The sequence below is a fragment of the Chlorocebus sabaeus genome, chromosome 25 (genome assembly GCF_047675955.1).
Source record: "Chlorocebus sabaeus isolate Y175 chromosome 25, mChlSab1.0.hap1, whole genome shotgun sequence".
NCBI classification, from domain to species: Eukaryota; Metazoa; Chordata; class Mammalia; order Primates; family Cercopithecidae; genus Chlorocebus; species Chlorocebus sabaeus.
In genome coordinates, this window is record NC_132928.1 from 84,291,358 (window position 1) to 84,311,121 (window position 19,764).

Sequence of the window (19,764 nt, forward strand, 5' to 3'; positions counted from 1 at the left end):
AATGATGCCCCAAAATCTCAAAACTGCATATGTTCTACTTTTCTAGCAACAACAAATACTATGTGAGAAGGGTAAGCACAGTATTAAAAACTGGTCCACTTAATCACAGCAACAGAATTTCCCCCCATACAACATGGAGAGAATTTCATTATAAAATACATGAGACTAAAATCTTTAGAAAGAAGAACTGGGATAGTAATTCACATTTTATATGTAGCAATAGAAAGTATTTTAAAATATTTTTCATGGATATTAATAACATCAGTAATTATCACTAGAACATTTTCCAACAATAGAAATAATTACCACAGAATAGCCACAAACTTAACACTAGCAATGAGGTAATAATCATCACAAGGTATATTTTTGTCTTTCAGTAGGTGATCATGTTTGTAGTGTTTAACAAGAAAAGAGCCTTGTGCACTGTACATGATACTTCTATAGGTTATAATTTTCAGAAGCATATGAAATACATGAGGAAGTTTTCAGATGCACTGTAAGTAACCAATAAATTTTGAAATCAATTTTAAATTATAGATAAACCAGAATATAATGCTAAGATGACATTAATCAGAAAATCATAAAAATGTACCATACAGAATAAAAATACGTTTGAGAAAACCTAGAATCAATCTCCAGCAATCAAACCAATTACATTTAATTTTTCAGAAAACAGTAAATTTTAAAACATGCCTTAAAATATTAATGGCATAAATCTATCTTTAAATGTGTGCTTACAAATTACAAAATAAGTGACAAAATTGTCAAAAGTAAAGTTTTACTTGTTATTAAATTGTGATCAACATTAAAACAAATGCAAACACACGATATGAGAAAGGAGGACAGCAGATCCATAGCAGTGAGGGGAGTGTTTCTGTCATCCCTATCCCAGGGTAAACATCAAGAATCAATCATTTCATACCTATGGGCTCGTGAAGAAAAGAAAAAAAAAAGAATCAATCATCGCACTCTTCCTCCGTAGGCCAAGATAAACCCTCGGAATCATTTTTTTAAAAAAACTTCAGGAGGCTGGGCGTGATAGTTCACCCTTCTAATCCCAGGACTTTGGGAGACCAAGGTGGGTGGCTCACCTGAGGTCAGGAGTTCAAGACCAGCCTAAGCAACATGGTGAAACCTCATCTCTACAAACAGAAAAAAAAAATTAGCTGGGTGTGGTGGCTCATGCCTGTAATCCTGGCTACTCAGAATGCTGAGGCATGAGACTTGCTTGATTCTGGGAAGCGGAGATTGCAGTGAGCCGAGATCGTGCCACTATACTCAAGCCTGGGCGACAGAGCAAGACTCTGTCTTAAAACAAAAAAGAAAAGAAAAGAAATGGATTTCAACAAATTTTTCTTTTCAAAGACAGGCTCTATGCTTAAACCACCACCGTAAAGCTCAATGAATGCAATGCAATGGCAAACAAGTCCATTCACAAAAAATAATGGGATATGCTCTTCTTAGTAAATAAAGCATACTCTTTCCTCCAAGGGTACACTTTGAGAACTGACAATGAACATACCCAGGCAATAACAAGAATATTAATAAAACAGAAAAATTCATACCCTTTTCAATGCACACAATACATTTTCTCATTCTCTATTCACTATAATAAGGGAGTAATATAAGGCATTAAGGGTCTTGAATTTCCTGTCAAGATTCTCGACATTTTTGTAACCAACGACAAAATAAGGAGCGAATGGTTGATGTATGGAATTAGAAAAGAGAGCAAACTTAACACTTACTTTTGCAAAGGCTTCAAAAAGGTCAAAGGCAGGAGGCAGCTGAGAGGCATCCTGTATTTCTTCTCTCATGAAATGTTGAAATGTCATTACAAGTTGCCTGAGGCCCTCTTTCTTATCTTCAGTCAGTTTGTTAATATCTTTTTTAAAGAGAAAATAAATAGCACAATCTCAAAGTAAACTTTTAAAGGATAATTTTCAAGTGTTCAATGCTGGCTGTTAAGCCAGGTATTTCCTACCTTACATTGTATTCTGACAAAGAGCAAATACATATTGTTTTATCTTTTGCCAACTAAAAATGATGCATATGTTATCAATTAAATTCTGCCAAATTTTGTCTGCAACATAAGATCAAACACCTATCAAAACATAAGTGTGCATATATATGAAAAAGCATTAAAACCAAAATCAGTAAGGTTGTGTGTTACCAGATTTTCTATATCATTCTGTACACACATACAAACAATTATAAGTTCATATTAAGTCAGTAAAGTTAAGCAGACTTTTCCATGAAATAATTTACAACTAGGTCATGACTAAACTAATAAATAGCATCACCTCTAAGGTAAAAAGACAGAAAATGAGAACTAAAAAGTTCAGATAAAGTTCAAAGAGGTTAAATTTGTCATGTGGTTAGTACAGCATGAATAGAACAGGGATCAAGCAAAGCAATTTCAATTTCAAGTTATCTGAGCTGAATAAACAAGATAAAGGAGCCCGGCGCAGTGGCTCATGCCTGTAACCCCAGCACTTTGGGAGGCTGAGGCAGGCAGATCACTTGAGATCAGGAGTTCAAGACCAGTCCGGCCAACGTGGTGAAACCCCATGTCTACCAAAAATACAAAAATTAGCTGGGCGTGGTGGTACGTGCCTATAATCCCAGCTACTCGGGAGGCTGAGGCAGGAGAATCACTTGAACCCAGGAGGTGGAGGTTGCAGTGAGCCAACATCACACCACTGCACTCCAGCCTGGACAAAAAGAGAGACTCCATGTCAAAAAAAAAAAAAAACAAAGACAAAAAACAAGATATGATGTGGCATCACCCCAAACAGAAGGAGATGGTTCTAAAACAAAAGAAGAAAAAAAAAGTTCTAAAGCCAATACTACTCCCTTTAAATATCATTTTCAATTATACCACAAATGGGGTGTTAAGGCTAAAAGTATATAACAGGTCAATCACTAACGTTTGAGAGTATTTCACTTAAGGTCACATGTATGACACTATTACTGAGAAGGGCTAATGTGAAGAGTAAAACCCATGGTAACAGATGTTAATTATCTAGCAGTAAAATATAACAAGAAAATGTGAATACTTTGCTGTCTTTTAAAACTTGAAAAGATACATCAAGTTGAACGATAGCATAACTCTGTTGCTTATGTCTATGCATATTCTTTACTTATTTGACAGAATAATTAACCCAATGATTTCTTAAATAATAATTTATTATCATGGGAACTTAGGATCCCACAACCTTATATAAGTCTGTACTAGTTCATCTTCTTGTCTCCATCCAGAAGTATTGAACTGTGCAGCAAAGTTACTCTATGTGCCCTGGCTAGTTTTGAGCTGAAATCACTTACAACCTCAATGAAAAGGATCTGTGCCAATATAAAAGCAAAATGAAGCCTACCTTTGCTTAACACTCAGATATGGGAAACTTTTTAAGTCATCCCAAGAAGGTGGCTACCTACATGGTAGTTTTGGAGAAGAACGATGCTCAACACTGCCATGGAGACTGCGTCATCTGTACCTTTTACCTTCCTTAATATCTAAAAGATCAGTAACCCTAAAAGCTCTGAGGAACCCCCCTGTTCACTAAATCACTCTTCCTGACATCAAAAAGAAACCAGAACAGGAAATTAAGAGAGAGAAGAAGGGAAAAAGGAAGGAAAAAAAACAAGAAAAATGATTTCGTTGACTGGGCGTGGTGGCTCACGCCTATAATCCCAGCACTTTGGGAGGCCGAGACAGGCGGATCACGAGGTCAGGAGATCGAGACCATCCTGGCTAACACGGTGAAACCCCATCTCTACTAAAAATACAAAAAAATTAGCCGGGTGTGGTGGCGACGCCTATAGTCCCAGCTACTCAGGAGGCTGAGGCAGGAGAATGGCGTGAACCCGGGAGGCAGAGCTTGCAGTGAGCTGAGATCACACCACCACACTCCAGCCTGGGTGACAGAGCAAGACTGTCTCAAAAAAAAAAAAAAAAAAAAAAAAAGATTTCGCCAACTGGACTTATGGTTACACTACCCCATCTAACCTGAACATCTTTATGGCACTTTACTAACCCCTATCAGGACAGAGCTACTCCGTGATAAGTGGAATAAACCAGCATGACAGTTGTATATAAAAATAAATCTTATTAGGTTTGCATCACATTATAAAGAAACAGAAAAACAAAGTTAAAAATAAATCCGTCCACCAACTCAGCAAACAAATCATAGAAATTTTTTTCAAGATGCTGACAGACAATCACTTACTTGACTCCAGATCATAAAATGAGTAAAGCTTCTCTGATTCTGAAGGTTTTCCATCCATCTGTGAAGGAAAGGGGAAAAACGCCAATAACAATTTCAACTGTTCCAATATATAAACAAATATGTTTGAGTACCTTTATATATTTAAATGGAAGTCTATCAGAAAGAACATTTTCTATATATTCTTTCTATTCTTCATTCTTATGAGACCGAATTAATCAACCACTTCAAAATAAAAATCTAACTTCTATCTTCACTCAACAGTTTAATCTCCAAATGCAAAACTGTTGTACAAGAAGTTCCCATATTTTTATATTCATAAAACTCTCTATAAAATTGTATACTGGCCAAGAGTCGGTAAACAATAGGAAAAGGTGGGGTATGGGAGTTCACACCTATAATTCTTTGGGAGGCTAAGCAGGCAGACTGCTTTAACCCAGAAGTCCAAGGCCAGCCTGGGCAACATGGCAAAACCCTATGCCTACAAAACATACAGAAATTAGCCAGGCATGGTGGCATGCACCTGTAGTCCCAGCTACTCAGCAGGCTGAGGAGGGAGAATCACTTGAGCCCAGCAGTTCAAGCTTGCAATGAGCTGTGATCATGCTACTATACTCCAGTCCGGGTAACAGACCAAGTCCCTGTCTCAAAAAAGAAAAAAAGGGAAGAACAAATTGGGAGCCTACAATAATTTGAGAAAGATATTCACGCTAAAGACGGATGGAAAAATCTGAAAGGCTTCACCACAGCAGGATTTCGCAGAGTTTACTATTTTGCCACTTATGAAAAAGGGCCGAAGAAATCACTTCAATGAATTCTAGGAAAAAAAAGATAAATACTCTTCCAGTTAATACTAATTATCTATGCATATCTTCCTTGAAGAGGCAAGTAGAAAATGACATACTTGCCCTGTGCATTAGTTCACAATAGCCAAGTTATAAAGGCAATGTAACAGAGATTACTGCCATCTCATATCGCAAATACAGAACCTCCTCCATCTTTATTCCCACAAGAAGACAGCAGGGCCTTCAGAGAGGCTGTGCATTTCTTCACTGCTATGGATTCCGTTATTAACAGGAAAAGAACAAATTTTTTTGTCTTAAGACATTCCCTGGAATAATCTACCTTCTACATTAACATGGGGTTAATTTCAGACTTAAATAGGAATAACACAGGCATACCGTGCTTTTCAGACATTACACTGAAGGTTTACATCATTGAGCAAGTCTATCAATGCCATTTTTCTAACAACATGTGCACACTTTGTGTCTATGTGTGACATTTTGGAATTCTCACAGTATTTCAAATTTTTCTTATTATTATATCTGTTACTGTGACCTGTGATCAGAGATCTTTAATGTTACTACTGTAATTGTTTTGGGGTACCACAAACCATCCCCATATAAGACCACAAACTTAATCAGTAAACGTTGTATGTGTTCTCACTGCTCTGCCGACCGGCTCTTCCCACTGTCTGGCTATTCCCCTATCTCTTCCCTCTCCTCAGGCCTCTGTATTCTCTGACACAACAATATTGAAATTAGGCCAATTAATAACTTTACAATGACCTGTAAGTGAAAGGACGAGTCGCACATTTCTCATTTGAAACCAAAAGCTAGAAATGAGTAAGCTTAGTGAGAAAGAAATACTGAAAGCTGATAATAGACGGTAAGTCAGGCCTCTTGCACCAAGCAGCCAAGTTGTCAATACAAGGGAGAGTTCTGAAAGAAAATGAAAAGAGCTACTCCCATGAACACATGAGTGATAAGAACGCACGACAGTCGTATTGCTGATCTAGAGAAAGTCTGAGTGGCCTGGATGGAAGATCAAAACAGCCACAATATTCCCGTGAGCCAAAGCCTAATCCAAGGGAAAGCCCTAACTTGCTTCAATTCTAGGAAGGCTCAGAGAGGGGAGAAAACTGCAGAAGAAATGCTGGAAGTTAGCAGAGGTTGGTTCACAAGGTTTAAGGAAAGAAGCCATCTCCATAACATAAAAGCACAAGGTGGCCAGGTGCGGTGGCTCACGCCCATAATCTCAGCACCTTGGGAGGCCAAGGCGGGCAGATCACCTGAGGTCAGGAGCTCAAGACCAGCCTGGCCAACAGGGTAAAACCCTGTCTCTACTAAAAGTACAAAAAAATTAGCCAGACGTGGTAGTGGGCGCCTTTAGTCCCAGCTACTCAGGAGGCTGAGGCAGGAGAATCACTTGAGCCTAAGAGGCAGAGGTTGCAGTGAGCCAAGATCACGCCACTGCACCCCAGCCTGGGTGACAGAGCAAGACTCCATCTCAAAACATACATACATACATACATGCATACATGCATAATCTAAAAAAGTGCAAGGTGAAGCAGCAAGTGCTATACAGAAGCTGCAGCAAATGATCCAGGAGACCTGACAAAAATAACTGAATTTGGCTACACTAAACAACAGATTTTTAATGTAGATGAAACAGTCTTATATTGGAGGATGTCATTTAGGACTTTCATAGCTAGAGAGAATTCGATACCTGGCTTCAAAAAACAAGTGGACTTTTTTTTTTTATTGTTATTATACTTTAAGTTCTAGGGTACATGTGCACAACTTACAGGTTTGCTACATATGTATACATGGGCCATGCTGGTGTGCTGCACCCATTAACTCATCATTTACATTAGGTATATCTCCTAATGCTATTCGTCCCCCTTCCCCCGACCCCACGACAGGCCCTGGTGTGTGATGTTCCCCTTCCTGTGTCCAAGTGTTCTCATTGTTCAATTCCCACCTATGAGTGAGAAGAGCTTCATCCATGTCCCTACAAAGGACATGAACTCATCCTTTTTATGGTTGTGTAGTATTCCATGGTATATATGTGCCACATTTTCTTCATCCAGTCTGTCATTGATGGACATTTGGGTTGGTTCCAAGTTTTTGCTATTGTGGATAGTGCCGCAATAAACATACGTGTGCATGTGTTTTTATAGCAGCATGATTTATAATCCTTTGGGTATACACCCAGTAACGGCAAGGGGACTTTTTTTAGGGACTAATGCAGCTAGGGACTTTAGGTTGAAGCCAGGGCTCATTTACCATTCCTAAAATGCTAGGGCCCTTACTATTTGTGGTAAATCTGCTTCGCCTGTGCTCTACCAATGGAACGACAAAGCGTAGATGACAGCACATCTGTTACAGCATGGTTTACTGAATATTTTAAGTCCACGGTTGAGACTTACTGCTCAGTAAAAAAGATTCCCTTTAAAATGTTACTGCTCATTGACAATGTATCTGGTCACCCAATAGCTCTAATAGAGATATTTAAAAACTCAAATGTTGTTTTCATGCCTGCTAACACGACCGTCATGCTGCAGCCCATGAATCAAGGAATCATTTTGACTTTCAAGTTTTATTTTAAAACTATATTCCATTAGGCTACAGCTGCCACAAATATTGATTCCTCTCATGGATCTGGACAAAGTAAATTTTAAAACCTTCTGTAAATGATTCACAAATCTAAATGCCATTAAGAATATTTGTAAATCATGGGAAGTCAAAACATCAACATGAACCGGAGTTCAGAAGAACTTGATTCCAAACTTCGTGGATAACACTGAGGGGTCAAGACTTCAGTAGAGGAAGTAATTGTAGATGTGATGGAAAGAAAAAAGGAACTGAAATAGAGAAAGAAACTGTGGATGTGATGGAAAGAACAAAGGAACTGGAATCAAGACGAAAATCTAGGAAATACCTTTCTACACATGAGTCCTGGGAAAGAATTTATGACTTAAGTCCTCAAAAGCAATTGCAACAAAAACAAAATTGACAAGTCGGACCTAATTAAACTAAAGAGCTCCCACACAGCAAAAGAAACTTGCAACAGATAGACAACTTACAGAATCAAAGAAAATATTCACAAACTATGCAGCCAACAGAGGTCTAATATCCAGAATGTATAAGGAACTTAAGCAATTCACCGAGTAAAACACAAACAACCTCATTAAAAAGTGGACAAAGGGCCACGACAGTGGCTCACATCTATATAATCCCAGCACTTTGGGAGGCCAAGGTGGGAGAATTTCTTGAGCCCAGGAGTTTAAGACTGGTCTGGGAAACATGATGAAATTTCGTCTTTCCAAAAAAAAAAAAGGAAAAAGCACAAAAACTAGTTGGGCGTGGTGGCGGGCACCTGTGGTCCCAGCTACTCGGAAAGCTGAGGTAGGAGGATTGCTTGAGCCCCAGAGGTTGAGGCTGCAGTGAGCCATGATCACGCCACTGCACTCCAGCCTGGGGCAACAGAGTGAGACCCTGTCTCAAAAAGTAAAAATAAAAAGTGGGCAAAGGACAAGAACAGACACTTCTCGAAAGACGACATATGAGTGGCCAAAAAACATAGGAAATGTGCTCTCCGTTACTAATCATCAGAGAAGTGTAAATGAAAACCACAACAAGACACCATCTCATACCAGTCAGAGTGGCTATTATTGAATCAAAAAATAACACAGGGACGGGCGCGGTGGCTCACGCCTGTAATCCCAGCACTTTGGGAGGCCGAGACGGGCGGATCACGAGGTCAGGAGATCGAGACCATCCTGGCTCACACTGTGAAACTCCATCTCTACTAAAAATACAAAACACTAGCCAGGCGAGGTGGCGGGCGCCTGTAGTCCCAGCTACACGGGAGGCTGAGGCAGGAGAATGGTGTGAACCCGGGAGGCGGAGCTTGCAGTGAGTGGAAATCGTGCCACTGCACTCCAGCCTGGGTGACAGAGCGAGACTCTGTCTCAAAAAATAAATAAATAAATAAATAACACAGGCTGGCGAGGCTGCAGAGAAAAGGGAACACTTATCAACTGTCCGTGGGAATGTAATGTAATTCAGCTGCTGTGGAAAGCAGTTCGGAGATTTCTCAGAGTTGCCATTCAACTCAGCAATCCCATTATTGGGTATATATCCAAAGGAAAATACGTCACTACCAAAAAGATGCATGTACTCATACATTCATCACAGTGCTTTTCACAATAGCAAAAGCATGGAATCAATCTAGGTGCCCATTAACAGTAAAATGGATAAAGAAAATGTGATACATAAACACTATGAAATATTACGCAACCATTAAAAAGAGTGAAGTCATGTCTTTTGGAGCAACATAAATGCAGTTGGAGGGCATTATCCTAAGTGAATTAACATAGAAACAGAAAACCAAATACCACAGGTTTTCACTTACAACTGAGAGCTAAATATTGGGTGGACATGGACACAAAGATGGGAATAACAGACACTGGGGGATGCAAGGGGCAGGTAAGGAGCAGGAAGTGGGCAAGGGATGAAAAGCTAGCTACTGGGTACCATGTTCACTACCTCGGTGATGGCATCCATCATACCCCAAACCTCAGCATCATGCAATACACCCATGCAACAAATCTGCACATGTACCCCTGAATCTAAAATAGAAGGTAAAACTCTTTTTAAAACAGAGAGAAGTAGAACCTGAAGAAGTAACTGATTTTCTGCAATCTCATGATAAAACTTGAAAAGATGAGGAGTTGCTTCTTATGAATGAACAAAGAAAGTGGTTTCTTGAGATGGAACCTACTCCGGGTGATGATGCTGTGAGGCATCATATGTTACAGCGAAATCATTTGCAAAAGGAAGAGGCAATCAAGGCGGCAAATTCGACCGTTGTCTGATTTTAAGAAATTGCCACAGCCACCCCAAACTTCAGCAACCACCACCTGATCAGTCAGCAGTCATCAACATCCACCAGCGAAAAGATGATGATGCACTGAAGGCTTTAACGATCCTTGGCACTTTTAGAAATGTATTTTTTAATTAAGGTATATATATTGCTTCTGTTGGCATAATGCTATTGCACACTTAATAGACTACAGTGTAATGTCCACATAACTTTTATATTAACTGGGAAGCTAAAAAGTTTGTGAGACTCATTTTATTGCAATATTTGCGTTATTGTGGTGGTCTGAAACTGAACCTGCAACATCTCTGAGGTATACCTGACAATGCAACTGCATATGCTCATTTAATCAAAACCCAGCTATATTTCATGAGTTTTATACTCACAAGTTTGAAGACAACTCTGCCAAGAAGTCGAACGGAGTCTGGAGGGTATCTGGGTTTGCAGCTTTTAAGGCATTTGCATTCCCGTTTGTGGTCCGGCCAAGCTTTTTTCTATTAAGACAAGAGTGGGGAGAACATAGGTGACCTAAAATTTAACTTTCATTTATACTGCTTTTGAACATCGAGAGTCATGAACATTAAATTTTAATAGTCAAAATGTAACTGCACAATAGAAAATAAAAGCAATATTCTAAATCTGAAAATAATCCAGGATGAGTCTTTGCCAAGTATGCAATTACTATGCAAGGACATTAAAAGCTTCAGCTTCACCTCTGTGCTTTCATTTGTCCCCTGGTTATTACCTGGCTAGTGGAGCCCAAAGAAAGAGCCATTCTAGCTTACTTAATAATGTATAAGATGGTCTTTGAACTGATTAAATAGGATTCAACAATAATCATTTTGAATACAAAAAGAAAATGTCACTCCAAATTAGAAAATAAAACACATGGTTCAGAAGACTTAAAACAGGGATGACAGCCTTCTGAATTTCTGTGCTGCTACAGAAATATCAGGAGGACTAACATACCCCCAAATATAAAACCTCTTTGTTTTAAAAGCAACATAAAAAGAGCTGTTAGCTAAAATCATTACATGTCCAGTTTGTCCTGGATGTGTCTAGGTTTGTATCTATGTCCTGGCTTAAATATTAATAGTGCCCCTTTTCACTCTGAAAAGTTCTAGTTTTGATGACAAATGATACGGTCACCTAAGCCATGGTCCTAGCTGTGTGCTGGTCTGGCTAAAGAGACCACTGAGTCAGTTGCCAGTGTATGGATGAACGGACTGAAGGGAAGGACACTATCCCTGAGCCTTGGATCAGAAAGGCCATGGCTGTTTTCACACAGAATCACTTTCATATGGAAATAAAATCCAGGTCCTCTAATGTGTAGCCCTGGTGAGAAGCAGCAGCCTCAATCAAATGTCTCTCCCGTTATATTCTGAAAACTGGAATTTCCATTACTGAAATGCCTGATACCCCTACTCATTCTTATTTCAAAAATTAGAAATCTGCTCCCCAATTTCTGGGTCTATAAAACCCTCCTTAAAGGGACTGCTGTCACTTCCACCTGCAGTAGAAACATACAGCACAACCAAAAGTTTCAAAAGAGCTGCGGCTACTTCAAAACTGTGACTCAGGTTCAATGTCAAGCCAGTATTTTGCTCAGAACGACTATCCATGTCAACTTGTTGAGTGACAGCTTGGTCTGTCTTCTATTTCTTAGTAACCCAAATGGTGGAGACATTGTTTCTGACAGGCGTGTCACTCCTTCCATCAATGCTACTCACGGTTGCCTCACTTCCTCTGTGACAAGCCTCTCAATGTGCTGTTCGTAACTTTTGTTTTGGTATTTACACTTCACTCACTTCTAAGCAAGACTGAGCTGATTCAAAGTAAAGATGTGTATGAACTAAGACTGCAAAACCAGAAACAGAAAATATTAAAATTATGGAAGGGGGAAAAAGGAAAGCATGCTAACATCTACTTAGCATTCTGCAAGGTACTAGACACATGACTAAGCAAATAACAAGGCACGTTTCATTTGATTTTTATAATAATCTAAATGGTAGGTATTATCCCTCTATTAAAGATAAAGAAAGGCTCAAAAGCTGATCTCTAACTATCAGACTGCCTAAATATAAAAAGAGAGTAAAAATTCTTAGCACGCTAAACATGAGAGCTGAATAATTTGTGCATTACATTTGAGTGTCTGTACATTTATTTGAGTTGCCTCACAAGCAAGGCAAAAAAGAAGGCATGATGATTTATGTAATTCTCAACTGACAGAAAGTAAAAACAAATAGTTTCACCAAGGTTCAATCACAGGAGGATTTATTCCAAGAATGGGAATCAACACACTGAACAATGTCCTTAACAACAGTTCACAACTATAACGGCCTTTCATATGACTTTTAATATCAGTACTCACTGAAACAACAAGCTTCTGTTGATCAGGGAGCTAGTCCTGGACTAGCAATTAGCAACTACCAATGTGTGTAAAAGGCCTAAAATATATATGGTACAATTGTCAAGTAAGTTTTAAAAACACAATATCATGTTGACCCTACTTAGAGATTCAAAATATACTTAGCATCCTAAAAGTTCTAAATGCACTAAAGAAATGTGTATAAATTATTTAACACAGCTTCCCATGCTTGTTATTGTCACCCTTTAGGAAATTAGGTTGGTATTCACTGATTCAGATATACCTATATATATTTTTTTTCACCCAGTCTTTGCATGTGAGTGGGTTAAGCTAACAAATTTACACTCATTTGCACTCACAAGAAACAAGAGTGTGGACTTTTTTGGTTTTTTACTGATAGAACAGAGAACCGTAAGTTTGGCGGAAGTTTTCCTTTGATTCTAGAAGCTGAGAAACCTGTCAGATGCTCTCCTGGACACAGTGTGCAGGCAGGAACAGATAACACAATACCAATGGGTCTATCAGAAAGTACCTGAGGCTCTGTTCAAATGCCTGTGTCCAGCTGAACAGGGCTCGCACTCAGCAAAACAAGGCAGAGATAATTTGAGGCAAAAGAGCTTAAGAGCAGATTTTAATCAATGCTCATTTTAGCTACAAGAGATTAGCCATAACCCCTCTGTTAAAACCTAATTGAGCAGCTCAGCCTCCTGACAGCTTACCAGGGTGAAATAACTACAAAATGTACACCAGATAATGAACAACTCATCAGTTAGATGACAACATTTGGAATTAAACATCCAAATTTTGGGAAATTCCTGTTAAAACAACTTTAGGTCCTTAACATAATTGATATTGAGCTCTTATTTCTCAACAATAACTAGAAACTAGACAAAATGTTTCTTAAACTTATTCCTAGATCATTGCCTGAAAACATACTTATTTTCTCATTTGCTTCAGCAAAAATATGTTCATTTTTCCATCTAAAAGCCAAATCTGATCATTTAGGCATAAATAGAGAAAGCAATCAAATCACTTAAAATTGGTCTGTAATATGGTACCACATATCAGCCCATTCCTTTTCTTTTTAAAATATTAACTGCCAAAATTTATCATTCAATTTCACCTATCACATCTTACCATAAGGGTTACGAACACAAGCATACCACAGAAAAGGCATACAAAGAAATCTTTTTATGCAGCCCCTTTTGACTTTGAAGCAAAACGTGACAATCATACAAAAATAAAAGGCATTATCTTCACTCAACAAACTAACCTTGGTCAAGACCCCAATGACACATTTGTCATATATATTTGCCAATTTCTCAAAAGACAACCTTCGTGATTTACATTTTTTCCTATTTTCTTACATTACTTCCAATACAGGATATAATTAAGATTTTGCTGATAACACTGGCTGTTGTATTTTCTGTTATCATAGCTGAAAATTAACAATGATGTACAATAAGCATATATTGGCTTGAGAGACAAAGGAAATTAAAATATTGCATTAAGAAGCAAAAACAAAAGGAGACAAGAGTTTTATGCTGGGAAAAAAAAGGAAATGACATCTATAACGCAATTCCTTCAGTGCATACATGACTCAAAAAACAACTTCAGAATCTATACATTTTCATAATGTATTTTATAGTATTTATAACAGTTCACAACATAAACTAATTAACCACACCAATAGTTCTCAATGGGAGTGACGCCTATGTTGAGGGTTGTTTGAGAAATTTATGGGGGTATTTTTATTTGTCACATTTTTTACGGAAAATTACAGGCACTTAATGAGCAGGAACCAAAGGAGTCAGGAGTTCTGTGTAGGACAGTCCTACAAAATGAAGAATTCTCCAAATTCAATGCAACTTTTTTTTTTTTTTTTTTTTTTTGAGACGGAGTCTCGCTCTGTGGCCCGGGCTGGAGTGCAGTGGCCGGATCTCAGCTCACTGCAAGCTCCGCCTCCCGGGTTTACGCCATTCTCCTGCCTCAGCCTCCCGAGTAGCTGGGACTACAGGCACCCGCCACCTCGCCCGGCTAGTTTTTTGTATTTTTAGTAGAGACGGGGTTTCACCGTGTTAGCCAGGATGGTCTCGATCTCCTGACCTCGTGATCCGCCCGTCTCGGCCTCCCACAGTGCTGGGATTACAGGCTTGAGCCTCCGCGCCCGGCTCCAGTGCAACTTTTAAGTGTCCTACCAAACTCTATGAAGGTGGAAAACTTGTTTATAATTGTCTTAGCCTAGAACTAAATCTCCTTTCACATTTAAAAACAAAGAGCTTGTTTTTACACAATCCTAACAGCACTGAATTTTCTAGGTAAATCAAAGGAAGACTGTTTTTTTAAGAATTTTACCTAAATTACTCAATTAAAGTTATATCACTGAAAGCACCACCACTTAGAGTATGTGAATTACTAATACAGCACGCCTTCTGACCCGCATCTCTGCTTCCCTTCTCACAGTGACTCTATGTATAGGTGCAAATATGTGACTAATGATGTCTTCCAGTCTAATCATACCTCAGCATTTACATACTAAAATACATATTATTTTATCATAGGTTTTAATTTTCTTTTTCCTTGTATTCCAATTATGGCATTATATTATGTTTTGAAAATATGTGACTAGATATATTGTATTACCTGTATAATTTCAAGACAGTAGAGAGGGCAATAAAAATATTTCTCATACAAACGGGAGTTGGGTCTGAAAAGTGCCGAGAAGCCCAGATCTGGAACAATGCTACAGTTATACGTGCCACACACATACACAAGAACGTATTTTTAAATACAGAGCCTAAGACCCACCCTAGGGATTCTGACAGTACCCATGAGATAGAATCAAGCGTCCCACTGCAGGGCTGCTGTGGTTTCAACGTGTACCTCAAAGTTCATGTGCTGGAAATGTAATTCCCAGTGCAACATGTTGAGAGGTGGGGTCTTTCAGTACCTCAGTGCTCATGAACAGATTTAATGTCACTATTGCAACAATGGGTTTGTTATAAAAGCCAGTCCGGCCCTTTCTTGTTCCCTCTCAGGAGCCTGCTCCTGTCACGTGATACCTTCCGCCATGTTAGGATGCAGCGAGAAGGTCCTTACAGATGTAATCCTTCAATCTTGGACTTCCCAGCCTCCAGAAACACTAGCCAAATGAACTTCTATTGCTTATAAATTACCCAGTCTTTGGGACTCTGTTAATAGCAGCACAAAAACAGATCAAGACAAGGGCATTCCATGAGTAGCTAAAGTTGAAAAACCACTGAGCTAAACTAAATCACAAAGGAGGTCATTATATATACTAAATAGATGAAACAAAATACAATTCTGTAATTATCATGAACTATTGCTCTATAGAAATAAATATTTTATAATATTAAGGTGGAAAAAGTGTTTCTAAACAGAACACAAAATGTAAAAACCATAAAGGAAAAGAAATATATATTAAATTATATAACAACAAAGAATTTTTGTATATCAGGGGAAGAAAATCAGAAACAAGGTTTAAAGGTAATAAACCATGAAAAAAATCTAAAAAATATGTATATAGGCATAGTGTTAAATGTCTCCAATATACAAAAAGGTCTTACAAATAACTTTTGAATATTTCAAAAAATATAAATGAAGGTAAAGGAAATGAATAGGAAATTCATGACTAAAAAAAAAAAAAATAGACAAGTAATACAAACCACACCAGTGCTCAAAGAAGTGATAACAAAAATTAGATAACATAGGTGTCCCAGTAACTGGGCAAAAATCAATATAACTGGCAGTATTTAGAAACATCTAGGATTTGGGGAAACAGGCATTTTCCAGCCTTGTTAGTAGAGTTGTAGGTTGCTCTGATCTTTCTGATGGGTATTTGGTAATGAATATCAAAATTTTAATGTGCATATTGTTGACACAGAAATATTATTCATAAAGTAATTTATTTTAAAAAATTTAAATAGTATAAAAAAAAAATTTAAGAATGTTCCAGCCGAAGCAACACAGGGAAATCCAGTCTCTACAAAAAAAAAATTTTTTTTTAGTTGGCCAGACATGATGGCATGCACCTGTATTACTGGCTACACCAGAGGCTAAGATGGGAGGATCACTCCCAGCTCTGCTGGAGGCTAAGATGGGAGGTCAAGACTAGAGTGAGCCATGGTCACACCATTGCATTCCAGTCTGTGTGACAGAGCGAGACCCCAGGTCTCAGGGGGAAAAAAAGAATGCTCACAATAGAAGATGATTAAAATACTGAAAGTTAATTTTTCCAGCTTTTCCTAGAAGAAATTGCTATTTTTGTCTTTCTCTTTATAGTTTTCCATTACTATTTAAATTTTCTCCAAAGACCATGGAGTTTATGAATAAAAACAAATATAATTCTATGTCTAGTAACTGAGAATCAGGAAGAAGTACTTTTATATAAAAGGGACGGCAAAATTATGGTTTAATAGCTTAACTTTTTAATGTGTATTTTGGAAATCTGGTTGCAACTCAAAGCATGATTGAATGGGTTAATTTTTAAATGTTTAAAAAAAGCTTCAATGAATTGTTCTGCAATGCTAACGCAATCTTTTTTAATTCAGAGACTCAGTAAATTGTTTTATCAGTTTAGCTATATTCATGTCTGTTTTTCTTTTTTTTTTTTCTTTTTTTTTTTTTTTTTTTTTTTTTTTTTTTTGAGACGGAGTCTTGCTCTGTCGCCCGGGCTGGAGTGCAGTGACCGGATCTCGGCTCACTGCAAGCTCCGCCTCCCGGGTTCACGCCATTCTCCTGCCTCAGCCTCCCGAGTAGCTGGGACTACAGGCGCCCGCCACCTCGCCCGGCTAGTTTTTTGTATTTTTTAGTAGAGACGGGGTTTCACCGTGTTAGCCAGGATGGTCTCGATCTCCTGACCTCGTGATCCACCTGTCTCGGCCTCCCAAAGTGCTGGGATTACAGGCTTGAGCCACCGCTTAAATGAGTATAGTACCAATTAAGTACACCTTACATGAAACAGGTGTTCAATACATATTTTATGATTTATTCTAAAGCCAGTACCATTAAGGAGGTAACATTTACTATATATTATCATTATTTGAAATTAAGGCCATACAAAAAGAAGAAATGAAAGCAGACTCTCACAATTCTTTCTTTGACCAGTAAGAGATGGTCTTGATTACATGATTACGAAAGGAGTGTATGGATGAGATGCTACACTAATAAGAGAAAATCAATTTATTTCTTCTTTCTTACGCAAAATAACATTTGCACTATTATCATAATATTTCCTTCTCCTCTTTAGATACAAAGTCCCTGTTGCTCACTCAAGAACCCATTTAAATGCTGTTAAACACTGAGCTTTGGTTGGAGTGGATATCCATTTCAGGGTAGGTCATTAGTGTTTGGGATAGAATGTAAGAAGGGTCATCCTGTATTGAACCTTGGATTGGGTAAAATATATCCAATTCATGATATCAGCTCACCAGGTATTTATTCTATAAGAAGATTAGATTCAAAGATTTGTAAGGCAGTCTTCCAATGATAAAATTCTATGGGTCTGTAATATGCATTCCTAACAAACATCTGAATTATGTCAAAATAGGTTTGAAACCTCCTCGAGTTAGGCTTACAATCAAAATCTGCAACAGTATTTTCCTCAGATATTTGGTCATTAAGGATGAAGAAGCTGTCTTTAAAAATATAAAAAAGAAAAAGAATTTTTTGCGCCCACTTATTCAACAGTTTCAGATAACATTAACTAAACATCTTCTATGTGAAATATCACAATGATTTTTTTCTTGCATATTCAGGACTCCCTCCACTCACAATCATCTACAGAGGTTTCCTATGAGCAAAACTTAGGACAGCTGAGCTGCCATGCAACTTGCAGGAAATAAAAGATACTCAACAGTTTTCCATTCACATCCAGTTTGCTTGATAGCAAATAAAAAATGCCTCCTCCTTTTCCTTGCAATGTAATCCAGTATTGAATTACAGAGTGTCAGATGCACGCAGATCTGAAAAGCTAGAATCTGGGAAAAGAAAACTGGAAAGCTAAGCAGGTTGTCTCACAGCTACAGTTGACTGACAGGTATTGATGAAGATCTTGCAAAAAATCTCCTTAGAGCACACTAGAGATTAGTGATAGATATGAGACTTATCACTTTGAAAGCTTACTGAATGCTGTATCAAATGTAGAGCAAGAGCATCTTCTCACTAGTCTTAATGAAATTAGATAAACAGGGCCAAATATAAAGAAGGAATGTGGCATGAAAAAGGTCTTAGGGCATAAGATTGACAAGAGGAAAAAAAAGAACAAGAATCAATGATTATTTCTTAGGCAAATGGGAATTACGGTCAATCATCATTTAGAGCAGGGTTCCAAAAATACATGGCCCACAGGTAAAATTCATTCTACATTCTCACATTTATGTAAAATTCAAATTCATGTACATTCTAATTCGTGCTACATTTTTAATAAAAACAGGGATATAGCCACACTCATTAGTTACATTCATTCATTCGTATGACAGAAATCATATGGCCACAAAGCCTAAAATATTTACTATATAGTTCTTTACAGACAAAGTTAGCCAATGCTTGATCTAATGAGAGATCATATGAAGATGAAATGACTTAATGGATAGTTTGGCTAGAGAGCAAAATAAATCATGCACTTCCACAGACTTCCAATCTTATTTGGAAAAAATATCTATCCAAGATTAATCGAAATATCAACACCAGCTTCTAGCTGAATACAGTAGGTGGCGCACATATATTTTACTTTCTCAATACAAGTAATTATCAAATTTTTTACTCCCAAAGTGAACTGAAACAGCCATCAATGGATGAGTGGCGGGGAGGGATGTGGTTAGCCTCATCTGAGAGTGAAAAAATGGTGGTAAGAGGACAGGCTGCAGAAGCAGGGTCAAAGAGGCCACCTGTAGGGACAGTCCCATCTGAGAGGGAAGGTCAGCCTGACAAGCAGATTCTAGAAAGAATCTAGAATCAAAGACTATACACTGGGAGAATGGAATTGAAAAATAGATGAGAAAGAGAAAATTAACCACAAGTCTGTATACCAAAGAGTCTCAAAACACCTCTTCTCTACTTTTGGCTTGATTGAGTAAGCAACGGAAGGTTAATGTACAGAATCTTGCTGAATGTGATGCTAAGATTATCTCTGATCCAGATTATTGCTATAGCCTCCTATTTGGTCTTCCTGCCCTGACTCTTACCCTACTAGAACGGTTTCTTCAAACAATAGTCTAATTCTTTGAGTGGCTTAAAAATTGTGATCACTGTATTACAGAAAAATAAATAAAATCAATGCACATTTAATGGCTCTGTGATGACCAATATGTTTCAAACTACTTACTTGAAATACAATTTACATTATTAAATTATATTTAGGTTGGTGCAAAAGTAATTACTTTTAATGGCAAAAACCATGATTATGTACAATAAAATGTATCCATTTTAACAGTATAGTTTGATAAGTTTTTGTTTTTTTGAGATGGGGTCTTGCTATATTGTCCA

The 19,764-nt window shown here is 37.9% G+C and overlaps 1 protein-coding gene across 5 annotated transcripts in view; it reads right to left on the bottom strand.

Annotated features, from left to right (window-relative positions):
• SMYD3 (SET and MYND domain containing 3) overlaps positions 1–19,764 on the bottom strand; it is a 752,225-nt gene that overhangs the window by 581,067 nt on the left and 151,394 nt on the right. For all 5 annotated transcript variants that reach the window (XM_073011911.1, XM_073011909.1, XM_073011913.1 and 2 more), the window contains exons 3-5: positions 10,277–10,384; positions 4,227–4,284; positions 1,746–1,882 (exon numbers count right to left, since the gene is read on the bottom strand). In XM_073011911.1, the coding sequence (XP_072868012.1) occupies positions 1,746–1,882; positions 4,227–4,284; positions 10,277–10,384 (303 nt within the window). The remainder of the gene's footprint in view (positions 1–1,745; positions 1,883–4,226; positions 4,285–10,276; positions 10,385–19,764) is intronic.